General features: G+C 38.9%; 1 protein-coding gene across 2 annotated transcripts in view; it reads right to left on the reverse strand.

Moving 5' to 3' along the window:
* Positions 1 to 19,386, reverse strand: part of LOC134172439 (catenin alpha-3-like) — a 44,792-nt gene that overhangs the window by 8,682 nt on the left and 16,724 nt on the right. For both annotated transcript variants that reach the window (XM_062635541.1, XM_062635540.1), the window contains 2 exons: positions 16,657 to 16,849; positions 7,725 to 7,891 (listed from right to left, as the gene is read on the reverse strand). In XM_062635541.1, coding sequence (XP_062491525.1) covers positions 7,725 to 7,891; positions 16,657 to 16,849 — 360 coding nt within the window. The remainder of the gene's footprint in view (positions 1 to 7,724; positions 7,892 to 16,656; positions 16,850 to 19,386) is intronic.

The following is a 19,386-nucleotide window of genomic DNA, read 5'->3' on the forward strand; positions in this document are numbered from 1 at the left end:
GTTTAAACCCAGTCAGGTAATTTGTTCGCTCACTTCCCCCCCTTTCTTGCCCTCCCCCTGCTCCCGGAGGTACAGAGAGGAGAATCGAAAAGAATGCAACTCCCACAGGTTGAGATAAGAACAGTTTAGTAACTAAGGTATAACACAAATCACTACTGCTACCACCAATGATAATAATGATAAAGGAAATAACAAGGGAAGAGAATACAACACCTCAGCACCAGCTGACCGATAACTTGCCCCCCTCAGCCTGACCAAGCACCGACCGATACCTCCTCCAACCCTGCAGTCCCCCAGCCCTTCTGGCTAACTCCCAGTTACATCCTGGGCATGACGTGCTGTGGTATGGAATACCTCTTTGGTCAGCTTGGGTCAGGTGTCCTGTCTCTGCTTCCTCCCGGCTTCCCCTCCTCCCTGGCAGAGCATGAGCCTCACACAGTCCTTGGCCAAACCAAAACATCATTGTTATCAGCTCTGTTCCCAGGCCGAAAGTCAAAACACTGCACTGCACCAGCTACCAAGAAGGAGAAAAATGACTGCTACTGCTGAACCCAGGACAGCCTTGGACATACAAAGTTTTTCAGAACACATGTTAAACTTAAGATCACATCTGGACCTTTGTGTGCCATTCTGCTATCAGTGTGAACCACCACTCTGGAGTGAATAGCAAGACTGACACAAGGACATTAAGGTGCATTCACGAAAATTACAACATTCCTTTCACAATTAAAAAAAAAAAGGTAAAAAAAAAACAAAAATCAACAACTGTAAAACTAGAGCCAAGCACCTTGACACTACAACACACAAAGTGGATAGCACACCAGATACTATGTCCTGAACATGCACTGTCAAGACATTGCTGAACGAAGGTTGGATGCTTATCCGACTGGAAGCCAATACGCAATGGATGTCAAACTAAGTGGAGTAACTCTCGCGGTCCTATTTCAGCTATCTTGGAGCAACAAATACCATCAAAACTCTGAAAAGGATGAACATCCCAGATATGGATGGATGAGTGTTATTAATACAGCCACTTCATAAACATGATGCCCCTGATTAGTATGGGAACCTCCTCTCAGATAATGATCTGATCTAATCTAATTAGTAAGTGTCCTGGGTTCAGCTGTAGGAGTCATTTTTCTCCTTCTTAGTAGATGGTGCAGTGCTGTATTTTTGACTTTAGTCTGGGAACAGTGCTGATAACACACTGATGTTTTCAGCTGTTGCTAGGTAATGTTTATTTCAATCAAGGACTTTTCAGTCTCTCATGCTCTGCCAGTGAGGAGGGGCATGGGAAGCTGGGAGGAAGCAGAGACAGGACACCTGACCCAAACTAGCTAAAGGGGTATTCCATACCACAGCATGTCATGCCCAGTAAATAAAGCAGGGGAAGTTACCCAGAAGGCCCAGATCGCTGCTTGGGTCAGGCTGGGTATCAGTTGGTGGGTGGTGAGCAATTGTATTTTCTCCCCTTGTTATTTCCCTTACCATTATTATTATTGGTGCTAACCCAACTTTAGCAATTTTTTCCTTAACTCTCTTTCTTAATTCATAAGAAGAAAAGTTTTTATCCTCCCTTCTCAGTCTGTCCACCCACCCCTACATGCACAGTTTTCACTCTCTCCCAGGCACGAGTTTTGGAATGGCAACCTATTCCCTCTTGGTGCTTTCTCTCTCTCCTTTTTTTATTTTTTTTAACTTTTTTTTTAACTTTTTTTTTTATCTTTGTTCTTCTCTAGAGTGTGGCAGATGGGGGTGATTTTCCTTCACTATTACAACCCATGACCCTTAAAAAGGCAGTGGCTTAGCAGTAGAGAGGAAGGCTGCGTATCCCTGCCACTACTAAGGGCAAAGATCTGCTCCTACTATACTCTGAATTATGCAGACACTCTGGAACAAATGGTAATGATCCTCTCAAATCTACCAAGCATACTTTGCTTATGAAGACCCTTGTAGAATACTCAGTAGGACAGGAAACAGTGAAAGACAAGGTGCCTGCAACAAAAACTAAGAAGTAGAATTCCCAAAGGAGCTGACCCATACCTAAGTCTTAGATGTGACAGCAAAGAACAGTTTTCAGTGCATGTAAAGACACTGAAGAGTATTGCTGATATATCTGCTGAGAGGTACTGAACTAGAAATAAGACTGAAAATAAGGCTCTACATTGCAAAGAAGCAAAGATTGGATTTGTTTCCAAACCTTTTCATTTGAGTGTGTTTTTAACATAGCAATTGTGTTTTTCTCTTGGAAATACAGCCACTGTATTCCATTGGTTTTCTTGTGCTCTAGTAAAATAGGTTTGGGAGCCTTCGTGCTTCACCACTTCAATTCTGGAACAGTAGTACCTGAAGCTGGCCAGTTAGGGTCCCTTCAAAGTCATGTTTCCAATAGGCAAGAAAAGGATAATGCTCTTTTTTTCAGTGATTCCCATGTTAAGACCAAAACCAGGTATTATATAAACAGAAGTGCAGTCACTGGGGAGTCTGTTCCTTTGGAATGGTTTGTTAGAAACATTAAAAATATGACTGTTTCAAGAGAAGCCCTTGGGGCTGGTAAAGCTATTGAGTCATTAGGGAGTTACAAAGCAGCAGTCAAGAGGCCACACTATACCAAGAACAGAAGTGGATCCAGGTTTCTCTTGCACTCAAAATGATATTCGCTTTGAAAAGCCCAAAAATAATTCTTTGGAAGCTGCTTTTTCTCTGTCATTTATGGCACATTACAGACTGCCACAGAATTTGCAAAGTTCAATAATAAACACTGTAGCCCTGAATACAAACAACTGTGTTCCACGTACCACATACTGACCTCATATTAGTAGCAAGAATCCTTTTCTGCTGGTTGATGAGAAAATAAGTATGAGCATGAACCAAAGGAGATGCCAAACCCTCTCCCTAAGACTCCTGTCATCTTCTTCATACTCCTTATTTCGGAGATCTCTCTCCATGGGAACAATCCATGCCCACCAAAAGAAAGGTGGGAAGAAAGTAGAACTTAATCTGGCTACTGCCATAAAAGACAATAAAAAAGTTTCTATAAATACATTCAAAACAAAAAAAGGACTAAAGAGAATGTACATCCTTTATTGGATGTGGCAGGAAACATAGTGACAAAGGACGGGGAAAAGGCTGAGGTACTTATTGCGCTCTTTGCCTCAGTTTTTAATAGTAAGACCAGTTGTTTTGGGGTACCCAGCCCCCCATAATCCAAGGGGTTAGTGACCCACTACACCACTTAAACACGCACAAGTCTATGAGGCTGAATAGGAACCACACAAGGGTACTGTAGAAGCTAGCAGAAGTGCTCACTGAGGCACTTTCAATCAACCATTTCTCATCAATCCTAGCTAACTGGGGAGGTCTCAGTTGACTGGAAGTTAGCTAGTGTGATGCCCTTCTATAAGAAGGGCCAGAAGGAGGATCCAGGGAACTACAGGCCTGTCAATCTGACCTCAGTGCCAGGAAAGGTTATGGAGAATATCATCTTGAGTGCGATCACGTGACATGTACAGGACAACCAGGTGATGAGGCTCAGTCAGCATGGGTTTACGAAAGGCAGGTCCTGCTTGACCAACCTGATTTTCCATGATATGATCCACTTAGTGGATGAGAGAAAGGCGGTAGATATTGTCTGCCTAGACTTTACTTAAGCCTTTGACACTCTTTTCCACAGCATTCTCCTGGGAAAACTGGCTGCTCATGGCCCAAATGGGTATACCCTTTGCTGGGTTAAAAACTGGCTGGACAGCCAGGCCCAAAGAGTGGTGGCAAATGGAATTAACTCCAGTTGGTGGCTGGGCACAAGTGGTGTTCCCCATGGCTCAGTGCTGGGGCCAGTTCTGTTTAATATCCTTATCAATGGTCTGGACAAGAGAATCAAGTGCACCCTCAGTAAGTTTGCAGATGGTAAGTTGGGCATGAGCGTCGATCTGCTTAAAGGTAGGAAGACTCTCCAGAGGAATCTGCACAGGCTGGATCAATGGGCTGTGGCCAGTGGTATGAGGTCCAACAAGGCTCTGTGCCAGGTCCTACACTTAGGTCACAACCCAAATCAAGACTAAAGGCTGCCCAGCAGAAAAAGACCTGGTGGTATTGGTCAACATCCAGCTGAATATGAGCCAGCAGTGTATCCAGGTGGCCAAGAAGGCCAACAGCATCCTGGCTTGAACAAAAAACTGTCAGACTACAGAGGTGATTGTCCCCCTGTAGCTGACACTGACGAGGCCGCACCTAGAACACTGTTCAGTTTTAGGCCCATTGCTGCAAGAAAAACAGAGGTGCTGGAGCACGTCAAAGGAAGGATAATGAAGCTGGTGAAAGTTCTAGAGCACTAGTCCTGTGAGCAGCAGCTGAGGGAACTGGGGTTGTTCAGCCTGGATAAAAGGAGGTTCAGGGGAGACGTTATTGCTCTCTATAACTACCTGAAAGGAGGTTGTAGTGAGATGAGTGTCAATCTCTTCTCCCAAGTAACAAACAATAGGACAAGCAGAAATGGCCTCAAGTTCCACTAGGAAAGGTTTAGATGGGGCATTAGAAAAATTTCTTTACCAAAAGGGTGATCAGTGGAACAGGCTGCCCAGAGAAGTGGTAGTCACTATTGCTGGAGGTATTTAAAAGATATGTAGATGGGGCTCTAGGGACATGGTTTGGTGGTGGACTTGGCAGTGCTAGGTTTATGGTTGGACTCAACAATCTTAAAGGTCTTTTCCAAATGATTATGTGATTCTGATAATTTTCAGTTTCACAACCTGACCCTGTGACCTCAGGGTAACCTACATTCTTTTTTCCCCCTTTTCATTTTTTTAATGTTTTACTGCATGATACCACACCACAAGAACAGTCAGAAAGTAATGCGAGGAGCAAGTTAAATTCTAGTTGAAGCAGAGTTATGCAAGTCAAACCAAATACCTAAACCTGAAGCACAGGTAAGCCTGAGATGACTTACCTCTCTTTTTTTTATGTAACTATACTGTTTTTCTCCTGCTCAAAACATTTTTAATGCTGATGAACACTCTGCAGGGAAGGGAAGAACAGACAGCACTATGCCCACAGGTTCCAAGTTCACAAGCTGCTGCTTATCTGCAGCCCTTCTAATTTTTTTTTTCCTGGCAAGAATTTTAAATAACTGTAAGCAAGCATTTTATAAAGATCACACTGTCTGAGGCATTAATGAAAAATACTGAAGACTTAAACAGTAAATCTACAAGCATGACAAGAAGGGAAAAAAGGCAGATAAAACATGTTGGCTCGGCATGATCTGAAATAGTTTAGAGAAAGACAGACTGCTAATGTGCTTTTGAGTGAAATTCTCAGAATTTGTCACCTTCTTGCTGTTCTCTCCTGATCAATAAATTCCAGCAATTCCATTAGTCTGTTAATTCACTTAATTAAATAATATGGAGCATTACTAACCATAGTGAATGAGGCTGGTAATACAGGTCTGAAACACAGTGCAATAAATGCAATAGCCCTTTGACTAAATTTTTCACAACTCGTTTTTTTTTATTAGATACTTCAATCTCTAAAATTAGTATGGAAACTCAGATACAGACAGCTATTTATTTAAACTCTTCCCCATTAAAAAAAAAAAAATAAAAATGTGTTGTTTCAAGAAGGAACACCCTTTTTATCAGTGCGATGTACTTTTTTTCTTAGTCAACTCTAAAATGAACTTGCTGTTTGCACCATACTATCATAAACCAGCCAAATTCTCTTTACTTTATCAGTGAAATTTCAGAAAGATCTAACCTAATCTTCACAAAAGTATGGTTTTGGACATTTGGAGCTAAATTCCTGCCAAGTTTATCGAATTCCTCCAAAGAGACTGACCTGTTATTTGTAGTTCAAAACTTGCATTTCAGGGTTTTTGCGACAAAAATGTTTGTATTTTCAGCTTTTTACTCTTCTATATGAAGATTTTATTACACAGAAGTCAAAACCAGTCCAACTGGCAACTCTTTATTCTAAGAGTTAATTAAAGAATTCAGTTGTCATTCAGAGAAAAGTATGAAGAACAAGAAAACTTAATTGCACTCTTTGCAGTGTTGGAGTTTTTCCTGAATATGCTTTTCATTTTGATTTTCAAATGGAAAACATGAAGTGAATTATACAGTTGTTTAGAAACACTGAAACTCTAGGAAGGAAAACTACGCATTTTATGTCTCTCATGTAAAACATACTGAAAACTTTTTAGAAGGATGCATCCAGGATTACGAAAATGAATATGCAAAAATGTAATAGGCTACCAATGAAAAAGATCATAATTTAAGAAATTTTCCACAAACGGTGCAAAAGCAGTTCACTCCTCTTACAGCTGACAAATTTCATACATATGTAACAACACAGAAGTTTCTGCAAGTCAGAGCTCATTTAGCTTGTACTGCATCTCCAACAACTGCCAACATTTGATGTTTCAAACACAGCACTGAAACCCACACAACATTGTTTTATTATAAAATGCTGTTACTACTGTGAGTGGGAGCTAGATTTTCATTCCCCTGTCCTTACCAAACTGAACTTGCTGCAAAAGGGTCAGCTTTAAGTGAGCAGGCTCTCTTGGCATAAGGCATTATTAGAGGTGGCACTGATTATTCACCTCTACCCTGAAACATTAAATCAGTCAATGGAACTTACAATTTTTATCAGTCTGTCACACATTATTGAAGACATTAGGAGGAATAAAAAAAAAAAAGACAACAAAACAAAAATAAACCAATTTCTTGCTCTTCCCATCAAAGACACAGACTGAATGGAGTAAGGAGCCAGCGAAGAAATGTCAACAAACACATTTCTGTGGTCAGACACATGATCACATAATGCTTGAAAGATTAAAATCACACTGTTCAAAAAAGGAAGGAAGCTTGCTCACACGGGACACTATGGCTGACATTAAAGGACCTTGAATTTATGTAGACAGGAAAGTATGTTGATGTTGAAGAAAAGAAGTGTGGACATTTTGCCTAATTCAGCAATAGTGACAAAATCACTGGTTAGCTTTATATGAGAAAAGAAGAATGAAGCAATCCCTTCTGTATAAGGAGAGCCAGGTGGAAAAACAAAAGGTGATGCAAAACACAACACTTACAATATGCTTCCAAAATACATTATTCCTTTGAGTAAAAAAAATAGGTGGCTTTTAGAGAATATTTTCTACTGCACATTTTTTAAATCTCTGCCAGCATTAGGGCTTTCTAGTCTTCCATCTGCAGTGTACAAATATACAGCCGGAGTTGGGGGGTTGCTACGGGCCTCTCTCACACATCTTCCCCCTCTCCTTCTAGTTGATGTCTCCCACAAAATTACTTGAATACAGAGATAGATCCTTACCTACCCAGTTCTTTCGCTTGTAAATATCCACATAAAATTCCACCTTCAAGATTCTCTACAAATAAATTATTCCCTACTACTGCCACGAACATCAAGAAGGCTTCATGCATGAAAAGCTATGTAGCAACACAAGCAATAAAATAGGAAATAACAAATCAAAGGAATTTAAAATATAACTATATGGATAACCATCAGTTTCCCCAGATCAAATATGTTCAGTTAGAAGACTTCTTTTTTTTTTTTTTTTTTTTGGTATGTTCTACAAATCTCACCTAGAATCTATACTTCTACCAATTGCCAAAGTGTTATGTGCATGAGATCTTCAACCCCCAGGCACAAAATAAAAGAATTTTCAATGCAGAAAGAACAATGAACAGGCACTGTAAAATTCTACTCACCACAGTTAAATGTTCCAGTAAGTATGCCACATCAACCATGTCCGCCAGAACTAGAAGCCTTGTGACAGCTGTAAGCAGACATCGTGCTGTTTGGACAACAGCTTGCCTCTTAGGCAGATAGCAGGGATCACTGGTAAATGCCTCTGCTGATACCTTTAAGGCTTGACCTGCAAAATGAAGACATAAATTCCCTTAGACTATATCACAACAGCGAGGTTGCCATGCCTTGACATGAAGGTCAATTATTACAGATCATGCAGAATGTTCCACATTTTGAATTATGTCCCCTTCCTGATCTTCTGAATCATTTAATTCTGAAATAATCCCTTTGGCAATCACACTGTTTCTCTTCACTGTACACAATGACGCCAGGAATGCTTTGTTAAACTTTTCCAGTCACTGCTTTTTTATATTACTATGTACTTTGCTGATCTTGCTATTAAATAATTCCTGGTTACAGAAGGGAATCAAATTTTCTTATTATAAGTTAATGGAATGAAAAATCTCATACACTTGAACATACGACTGACATAAAATACGTGAAATCTATGCAGTGGACCTTTTAACAGTGCCAGTAGACAACAATATATTGCTCTGAAACATGAAGATTTGCAAATGAAATTTAACAGCGAGAACAATGACAAACACCCAAGTTTCCTTTCAGCAGTACAACACCTACACTGAGAAAAAAGAAAATGCCATCACACATTTCTAAAAGCATTTTGAAGTCTATTACCACCTGAAGAGCTTTGCTAGTGATGGCACAACCTGGAGAGAAATCACTCTATGCAGAACAGCACTGGAAAAGTCTTGTTTTCAGCACAGATTAAAAAAAAAAATTTGACCCATTAAACTCTCTGTAACAGCTTGGAAACCAAAGATAGGTTGATCAAATTCACAAAAATTAATAGTTTCAGCTTGCTAAAATTAGGAAACATCATCGTATGTACTTTGTACAAATCATGTACTAATCAGGAACTACTGCAAATTTATAGATACACATACAAAAATAAGGGATTTCCTGTAATTACATAGTTATAGACTTTCATGTGCTCCCTCAGTAGGAATTGAATGAGAACTATTCAACTGCACCAGTTTGCCTGACTGGTTCTATGTGTGACTTCATTTCTCAAGACTTGGAGATAGAACAAGTTTTACTGCTCTTAGTAGAAACTGCATTTGAGACAAATACTGAGCAAAGGCTACAGAAATAAACCTATTAATTACTTCAAAGTCCTTATACGAGCACCTGAGATAATACTGGCCTGATTCTCAGAACACTGGATACTTCCAACATGCTGAAACTCATCTGTTTTCCAATAACACCCATCTTTAATAGTGCTGTTTGGTTCTCTCTTGGATTTGTTGAAGTCTTTGTGCAAATCATGTATCTTAAGTACATGCTTAGCAAACTCCATAAATAAATAAAAATCATACCAAACTGAGATCAGGTTCTAGCACCTGCTACATCATAAGCCAGTGAAAATAAAAAATACCAATTTCTTGTGCTCGGGACAGCAAGTTTGAACTTTTCTCTAGAAGTTGGTGAGATAATGCACCACAGCTGAGCATATCACTACAAATAAAACTACAGGAAATTTAAAAAAATCAAATATTAAGCAGAATGACCAATGTTTAAGGTTTTTATTTCCCTATATGCAATGGACAGAAACACCTCTCCAGATGAGTACCCTTTTCAGTGCTAAAAGTTTCAAATCACTGATTTGAGTCCAATGAGAGAATAAATCCTGCTAACATGCATACATATCTTTAAATGTAATTCTGAAGGTGACTACTACAAATATTAATAAATTAATAGCAATTTGGGAAGCTTTAGTGTGATTTTAAGATGATAACTCTGGAATTTCCTTGTGCCTTAATAAGGACATGGGAAATATAATCCATACATACTACCATAAATCTAAAATCCTTGCCCTTTCATTTCTTTCATGAATAGAAGCAATCAGCAGTCAAAGAATCCAAGGGAAAAAAAAGAAAAAAAAAAAACAAACCACTGAAATGAGAAGTTATAAACCTTAGGCAAAAAGACCTAGGAACTTGCAAAATAACAACTTTGCAAAACTGAGCCACAGCTCCAAAGCAGCAACAAAGGCCAGCATTTTCCCATGTGACTGACAACCATCTTGCCAGCATTACTGGGGTAATAAATACATTAACACTTTGCTCAGTCACTCATTCTTAGCTGTCTACTGAATGCATCAGCCAATAACCAACTACTTTTTATTTTTTAAGTTCAGTAGCTCCTGCTAGTAGTCTCTTTGCAAACAATAAAAGGGGTCCAAACAAAACTGGCCGGTAAAGCAGACCTACAGATTTGAAAGAAACTGGTTGGGAGTGGAAGAAAGTTGAAGTACTCAGTCATGAGAAGCCAGACAGGAGTGAATGGTGAGCCCAGAGAACTGCATGTGCCTTCCAGAAGTCAATGCTGTTGAAGGCTATTGTGCCTTCCAGAAGACAACAGCCATATAATCCATATGGTGTCCTTCAAGCACCTGAGAAATTTCAAAACATCAAATAGTCCTAAATCCTGAAAATAGTACCATTCCAATGCTGGTATTTTCTTGGTACTTAGCCACAAACATGATTAAGGGACTAGAGCACCTCTCATATGAGGAAAGGCCAAAACAGCTGAGGACTGTTCAGGGTGGAAAGAGAAAGCTCAGAGGGATCTTATCGGTATATATAAATACCTGAAGGGAGGCTGCAGAGAAGATGGAGACAGACTGTTCTCAGTGGTACCCAGGACAGGGCAAAGGGCAATGGGCAAAAACTGACATAAAGGAGATCCTGGCTGAACACCAGAAAAGTATTTTTTCCACTGTGACTTAGCTGTGGTACAGGCTGACCAGGTAGGCTGTGGAGTCTCCATCCTTGGCAATACTCAAAAGCTGACAAGACATGGTTCTGGGCAGACTGTTGGCCCTGCCTGAGATGGGCGATTGAACCAGATGACCTTCTGAGACCCCTTTCAACCTCAGTGCTTTCGTGACTGAGTGTGTGAGCAAGGACAAGCCAGAAGGATGTGAATACGACTAACTCCTTAAAAATAAGTTGGACATAAGCTGCGATGGCTGGATGAACAACTATAAAATCATGACCCTAAAACAGAGCCAGAGATGCAGGCTGGGCAGACAGGAGCTATGAATACAAGCAGTAGAAAATTACAGCTCCAACAACAACATGATGTTAGAGCTGTCTTAAAATGGAGTACACAGCATGACAGGTTGATGCAGTTTTATCCATTTTATTGTAATTCTCATCAAGTGGATGCTATTCCATAATTACATGTCACAAAACAGTTAAACATGGAAAATAGTGCCCTTTTAGTGGCACACAAATACGGAAGCAGAAAGATGGGAGAATTCATAGTATTTCAATTATTTTAGACATTCAAATGAGAATTAATTCAAGGTACCAAAGTCAGGATATATCATAACTACATAATTATTGGAAGACACATACATCCAAGAATGTCCACTGATTAACATACACAAAAGGATAAATAAAACCAAAACAACACAAAAAAAAAGAAAGAAAGAAAACCTATGCTCAGGCATGGGGAAAGATAGAAACACAGTTCCCACGTAATTTTTAAAAAAGTTAAGAGGATCCATGCACTATATACAGCACCAAAAATATCAAAAAACTGTCACTGCAATTCCTTTAAAAACAAAGTAAACTGTAATCCTGTTGGTAAATAGCTGACAAAAGGCACACACTTCTGCTGGGCTGCTGGCTGATTGCAGGCAACCTGTCTACACAGACACTTGCAGGAACACCAACTGCAGTCAGTGAGCACCACTTAGAGACAGTGTTCAACATCACACTCTGACAACAGCTAAATGTTCTTTATTGGTTTGCACAAGACCATCGGAATTATGCTTTCTTCTTTTATTTCTTTGAATAGATTTTCTTTCTTCTAAATCCAATTTAAGGACCACATTTCCATTTGTTTTTACATCTGGTTTTCTTCTCTCATTTTTTAACAGCAACAGTGTGAAATCCACATGGAATGCAGTGAATTTACGCCATTCTTCTATCCTCCCACAAGGAGGTATTGTTGCCAAGAAAGTCCACTCGTCTGAACTGCACCCTTAGAAGATGGTGGATTTACAGTTCCAGAGAAATAGTTGTAAAAAGGAGCTAATTGACTAGAGGAGGGAAGGACAGTAAAGAGTCAGTAAAAAGAGAGGATTTTGAATGTCCTAGTCTCAAACTTGACAGAAACGGGGAGGGGGGGGTAATCTCAATGGCTTATACTAATAATAGAAAACTTACAAAATGATTTACACTACTATTTGCAAATTCAATTTCCTTCGGCGTGAACTAACACATAAGCAGAATCACTACCAGAGAAGGTTGGGAGTCAATGTCACATTAGAACCCAAAACAACCTACCCTTTCCAAAAACCAGGAGATTAAGCAATACTAGTAACTGGTATAATCATCTGTTCGCTCCCACAAATACCATCTCCATCTGCTACAGCAAATAAAGGATCCTGCTTCAGCCAGCCAGCTGTAAGTGACACTGTAAGTGTCAGGGCAAAACAGACTGATTCCTTCTGCATGTTCCTAATATTCAACACCATAGTAACTCAGATTCTCACAATAGCTTTCTGTAGATATTAAAGGACATTTTTCTTCTGCCACACAATCTCTTACCCACTGAGATACCACTGTATTCTGTTGCACTGCAATTATTTCAGAACTGCATTCCAGGAAGTTCCACTTCCACATGTCATACAGCTCTTCCTAATGTGTAACCAGAGCCACCACACACCCCCTTCATACCTTACACCCATCTCTTCATTCCCCCTTTCCCACTCAGGAACACCTGATCCAATGATGGCGATGTCAGAAGTTTTTTTACAAGGGATCTATTCTTGGTTTGATTAAAAGGGTGTACAGGACAGGTTATTTTGAACCACTTGACTGTCTAAATTCTGACTCCCAAAATGAAAGTCCCTTTGATGCAGACCACACGCATGTACCTCTTAATGCAGGATGAGAAAACTAAGCTTATTTTTAAGACTTTTTTGGGGGACAAAAAAGAATATAGTATAATACAGGAGATCACTATCCCCTTCCTGTAGTAAATATCCTTACAGTATGCTCCCCATCTTGCCAGTGAATGGTAGTTTCTTCTATGCCACCAAAGTCTTGTCTCCCCTGTTTAATGCCAAAAGACATTAAACATGGACATCTGAAATACCTTTTTTTTTTTTCTTATTTCCTGTTAAAGGGTAACTGAAGGCTCAAAATGTAACTCCAACAAGTAACTTGCTTTGAATTCACTGTTGTGTGTGATGAAAGGCTTATCTAGGAACATGCTTAGGCCTGATAACAGCTAGACACATGGAACATTGACATGGCAATAGATAGAAACAACTCAGACAATAACTGTTGTGATTCTGACCATATATAGTCAGTAGGCAATGGCAATAAATACCAAACATTTAAGCTATGCTTGTACAATTGTTTGAAACCTATAAGCAACCATACCTTGACATAAATGCAAAAAATCACTACCCTATGTATAACGCTTAGACTTCAATGCAAATTCCTACGAGAACGTTTCCCTACACAAACTACACTGTTTGTCTTAAAATTGATTAAATATCAGAACTGGGACATCAGTTATAGGCTGATACACAGTGTCAGAAGCATTCATGTTTGAACAATGCTTAGAACCATAGAATCATAGAATAGTTAGGTTTGGAAAGGACCTTAAGATCATCTAGTTCCAACCCCCCTGCCATGGGCAGGGAGACCTTGCACTAAACCATGTGACCCAAGACTCCGTCCAACCTGGCCTTAAACACTGCCAGGATGGAGCATTCACAACTTCCTTGGGCCTTGCTTCTTACTTCTTTGTGTAGAAGTCAGTTATTTTATCATTAATTCACAGCACATTATGAGTCAGAAGGCAACTTTTTGAAATCTGGCAGCAAGAATTTTTCAAAATACTTGTATTTGGGTTTATTACACTACTTCAGAATAAAAATGTGAACGTGAGTACCTTTAACAAAGCTTCACCAAACCAGATCAACAGGAAAACATAGCATTTCTAGGCGATGCACACAGTCCACCACTCAGAAGTCTGCCTGATGACTCAGTAGAACTCCAGAAGGTGAATCAAGATGTGGACAGAGATAGGCCATGGAGGCAATGCGGGAAGATGGGGAAGTCCAATGTGTACCTCAAGGAGATTTGATTTTAGGGGAAAACAGCCAATGTTTGTGTGTGTGTGGATGTATACATATATATATATATGAGACAAAAGTGATGGTATATTGAAAAATGTGGGATCTGAGCATGGCTTGAATGGTATGGAATAAGGGGGGGATACTGTCCTGGGTTCAGCAGTAGCAGTCATTTTTCTCCTTCTTAGTAGCTGGTGCACTGCTGTGGTTTTGACTTTCAGCCTGGGGGCCAGAGAGCAAAGATTTTGGAATGTCACCAGAGGAGGAGGTGATGTGTGCTGAAGAGGAGAGCAACTGACAACGCAGAGGTAAACCCATCTGCACTGCTCCACTGTGGCAAGATATCGCTGCCTGGGTGCAGAACCTGGTGGTGAAGGCCAATAGGCTTTTGGTATTGCTGCTTTGGAGACAGAGGAAAGTGGCCAGTACTTTATCTCCAGAGCTGAGGTAGGTTTTCCATCCCACCTTCTCATGTCTTCTCCGTGATCCCATAGGTAAAACCACAGGGTGGCCCATGGTGTGTACTTCCTGTATCTTCTGTGTCAGGCAGCAGGAACCCTTTAAGCTTGATATCATCATCATACTGGCTGCAGAGAGGCCACTGTTTGCTGAAGGTGTCCCAGGACCACAGAGAAAAATGACTATTACTGCTGAACTCAGAACACCCCTTATTCCATAACCATTTGAGCTTCCTTTCTCAAGAGGAAGCTCAAATTAAAATGTGGAGGCCCTCTATATTAAAATGATCAGCTCCAAGACTATAAATCTTCAATAAAACTTTGCAGATGTCAAAAGAAGCAGAAACTAGATCTATTCAGGGAACATGCCTGCCACTCATTATAGCAACACCTCCTTCTAGGTGTCACTAACAACTCATTTGAGTTTGAGAGACCAAAAGCTCATCTACTGACAACATTTGTCAAGACTGAACTGTAGTCAGCAAAGCCATAGCCATGTCCCCATTTCTGAAGACATTAGATGAGTCACTAATGCATCAGATGAATTAAATATGACAAATCTTCCATTTATCTTACCTTCACTGTTCACTACATCCTATTTTGCCCCTTTCTTCCCCAAAACATTATTATAAGCAAGATCAGCAGCAGCATCTTGGAAAAAGCCTATCACTCCTCTGAAAGGAATCCCTATTAATGAGCTCCAAAAGTATCAAAGCAGCATTTTCACACTAGCAAATGACATTCAAAAGAAAATAATTTAATACTCATGTTACGGATTCAACTCAACAAGCTGAGTGACACAAGTGAAAATGCAAGAATTGGTGAGAGAGTATTTATTAGTTCCAGATGGTATGCAACTCTGGGAATGATAGTTTGGTTCACATCTGAATGAAAATACAAGCTGTAGCTGCATGTGAAAATTCATAACTTATTTAAGAGCATGTTAATAAACACAGCTGCTAGTCACCACAAAAGTATGCCCACAGAAGATTAAACACTATATGCTATGACATGCATGGCAGGTGATTGCATGCAAGCACAGTTTATGATCCACATCCTTTAAAAGAGCTTGAAGTAAATAACATGAGGCATTTAATAGCAGCAGAATGTGGCTTGAATAACAGGCAATAAAGTTACATATAATGCAGCATATCACAAATCAAAAATGATACACAGCTTCAGAAGACTAAAAATATCTGCAATATTAGTAAACTGCTATTTAGTTTACAGTTGTCCACCAACTTCTTAAAATTAGCTTCTGCAGTTTGGCAAATTCTTGGAGGAAGATCAGCTGTGAGCACTAAATTTGTCATTGCATAATGGTAGGTGATAACACGGACTTAACTTTCTTTTAAAATGTATGAGGTATAGATAATCTACTTTATATTTTATTTTTGTAGTTATCTCTGGTCTTGGCTGAGAATAAATAAATAAAGAAAATGTGAAATATTTTTATATTATCTATGTATAAAAATCAATATGAAATTATGTGTTTTATTCTTGTGTTATCTGCCTGGAATGGATGGGCAAACTTTAAAAGTATTCCACAATTAATTATTTTTTTAAAAGCTTTAGCTGATCAGTGTGACAGATAACAATGACCCTTGCTGGTCATAATGCTTTTAATCACAAAGGACCTTAAGGTATCTCAGACACCATACGCATATATCTAAAATGCAGCCACTTCTGGATCCAGAGGAAGCCAATAGCTAGTAATCAGTACCCTGAACAACAGCAGAGACTCAGAAACTGCCCCCGCTGCACATCGAAGATAACAAAAAAAAAAAAACAACAAAAAAAAACCCAAACAAAACCCAACCCAACCTGATTAGGTTGCAACTTTAGTAACAGCAGGGTGACATACAGACCCAATTTAAGTGGCTAACACACAGTCCTTCAGGCACAGGGATGATTTCTGGTTTTAAATTTTTTACTAAAAGCCCTTAAACCCAGATACAGGTAAATAGGTCTTTTCAAGAGCACTAAAGCATGCATTAACTTAAGCTTGTGCTTAACAGCCACTAAAATTAAGAAGGTCCAACCTGTCTCACTTGGAATGTTTTTCCACAATGGGGTCCAGCTTGCACACTTTACCTCCTTACAAGTGGCATATGAGAACATACAATCAGACTACTCAGACATTTGCACATCATAATATATTTCTAATGGATATCCTAGCTCATTTTGATAGCAGTGTTACATGGTTAAACTAATTCCTTGTGGTGCCTAAATTAGTTTTCATATACTTACTCTCTTTCTGGACATCAGCAAGTGCTGCATGAAGCTCTTCTTTAAACACAATTGCTTCCTTGGCAATTTTTTCCCCCTTGTCCAACAGATTCCATGTGGCTTCTTCCACAGACGCTAACACGACACGAGCTCTTTTGGAACGGCCCTTTTTCTTACTAGAAGGATTCTGTGGACAGTTCACTAGTGTTGTAACCTACATTTAGAAGAAACAAAAAAGACAATAGAGATGTAAGTTCATTATAAATGCACCTATTATAGTTCTCAGATTTAAAAAAATCAAATATAGTTAAGAGTAAGCAGTGCTGTTCCCCCTGATTTAGAGAGAGACAGGCAAGCTCAGCATACATACTGAGAATGGGCAAAACTACTGAATTGAATCTGACAGATAATTTTACATAACATGCCTCATCTTTGTATTCTTTCTGTGTGATCAAAGCAAAGTCAATGGAAATCTGTCATTTTAACCCTGATGGAAATTCCTGACACTGCTTATTTTAAAATTTCTTCATGATGAAAAAAAATTACTACTGCTATCTAAGGAAGCTTCAGCCAAGGCAGGAATTACAATCAGTGCTGAATCTTTCCATCTCCCAAGCCATCTCAGAAGTAAATACTCCAAATGAGTACAGACACATTTCAAAATGCTTTCTTCTCTTATAAAGCAGGATTGCACCTCAGAATTCTCAGAATTCTCAGGGGGCTCTCAACATTATAATTGTACATAATTTTATAAAGAATGTAGGTTTACTGCAGCTTTGTTCAAATTATGTTTTTTAACAATGCACTTCAACACCCATGAAGAACTTATTTTTATATAGCATCCCACTCCACATTCCTCATCATCTGAGTACAGCCCCCACATTCCAACAGAATGTTTCTAACAGACTGGTCTCTAGGGCTTTGCTTGAGCTGTCATGCTAAGGAAAGAATCTTAAAAGATTTAAAAATAAAAGTTCTATATAGGTATTTTAAAATATACTTATATATTATACTTTTTAATTATAATAATTTATATTTTTTAATTATGCTTTTAAAATCTACTTTAAAATAGCTGCAGTACAGCTTGTGGTTTGAGCTGCTCTATGGAAGAGTGCTCCATTCACAGGTAAATATGTGCTAGCTGTGTCCTACCTCACCTCTAGATCTTTTTCATGAGATCACACACTTCAGTGCTTTTCATGAATCAGTACTTTTAAAAGTAACTGACAAACATCCTCTGGGAAGCATTTCTATAAACACATCTCTGAAAGACAAAAGCCCTGTCCCCTACATCATTCATGTGGAATTGTGGGGGGAAAAAGGATCAGCCACTTGACATTGATGCTTGGGCATGTCAGAAGGGAGACAGTAACATAAATAACTCTAGCTCAGACAGTTGAAGAGGACTTGGGTATCTTTCTGACTCTGGCTTCAAAGAAAGTAAATGAAATTATGTACTGCACATAAATCAGCCAGCTGATACAGAATGCACTGTGGATAATAATCTTTGTATCTTTTATTTTTACAAATCCTTTAAAATTAGTTCTAGAGCACTTAATGCAGTTTTCATAATCATATTTTTTAAAGCAGTTAAAGAGCGTATAGGCTGATACTTCCAATAACAAAGACATAAAACACTGTAAAAAATTAGATACTGCCCCAGAAATATATCAAGTAAAAGACTTTGTGTCTTAACTATTTAATAACCATTCCCAGAAAATGCATGTTATTTCTCAGATTTTTACTGTAGTCTCCTCTATATGCAAAATACCATTCTGTGTACTGTTCACTCATATTTTTTGGAGGAAACAAAACAAATGGAAAAATATGAAAAATGATTCCTGCGCGTGAAAACTCTGGACCGTAACACTCTTCATCTTCAACTGCCAGGAAATATCAGAAGCAGCTTCTGAACTCAAATACAACTCAAAATTTGATAGGTCATTCTCAGCTCTCGGAGATTAAGTATATAGAACTACTCTGAGTTTTCTAACAGAATCCCACTGAGGAATGCAAAAAGTTCATGCAGATCCTACATAGAAAGAACAGAACTACACAGTAGCTAATATAGTGTGCCCCTTTGATCCACTGTCAACACAGCTTGTGCTGCTGTGGCAGAATACCAAGTCAAAATGATATCTTTATAGAAAAAAAAAACAAACTAAACAAACAAAACAAAACACCCCCATTAATCCTGCTTATGCCCAATTGCATTTCCCAGTTATTAACACCTTCTTACAGCCATATTACAGCAGGTCTCCCAGGGTTAAACTGACATCATTGTCCAGAGGTTGTTTTGTATCTCTGGTAGGAATAACAGAGCTGTACTAGAAGCACAAAGCTTTAAGTGATATTTTCAAGCCCATATGCCATCACAGCTGCAAAGCTGAATCATGATGTTGTTGCCTGTTACTGGCATTATTTATTAGGCTGAAAGGGTGGGATTTTTTGTCATGATTATCTCAAATACTGAATTCCTAAGGAACTGTGCAGCAGTTCTTCCAATGCTATATTCAGTTCCTGCCAGCCCTTATAGACAATCTTTTAATATTGCAGTAGTTAAGAAAACAATGCCTTGGTACCTTGGGTATCAGAAGATTTGGTTCACCTTTTCTATTAATAAAAAAATTATTTTTAAACATCATAAAGCTTTTTTTGTTTAAAATTATTTTCAGTGTAACTACAATCCCTAGATATTTTTAGAAAAACAAGACATGAACTCAGTGATCCAATGAGAACAGCAGAACTGTT

The sequence above is a fragment of the Pezoporus occidentalis genome, unplaced genomic scaffold, assembly GCF_034315485.1.
Source record: "Pezoporus occidentalis ecotype Australia unplaced genomic scaffold, CSIRO_AGI_Poc_V1 ctg457, whole genome shotgun sequence".
NCBI lineage: Eukaryota > Metazoa > Chordata > Aves > Psittaciformes > Psittacidae > Pezoporus > Pezoporus occidentalis.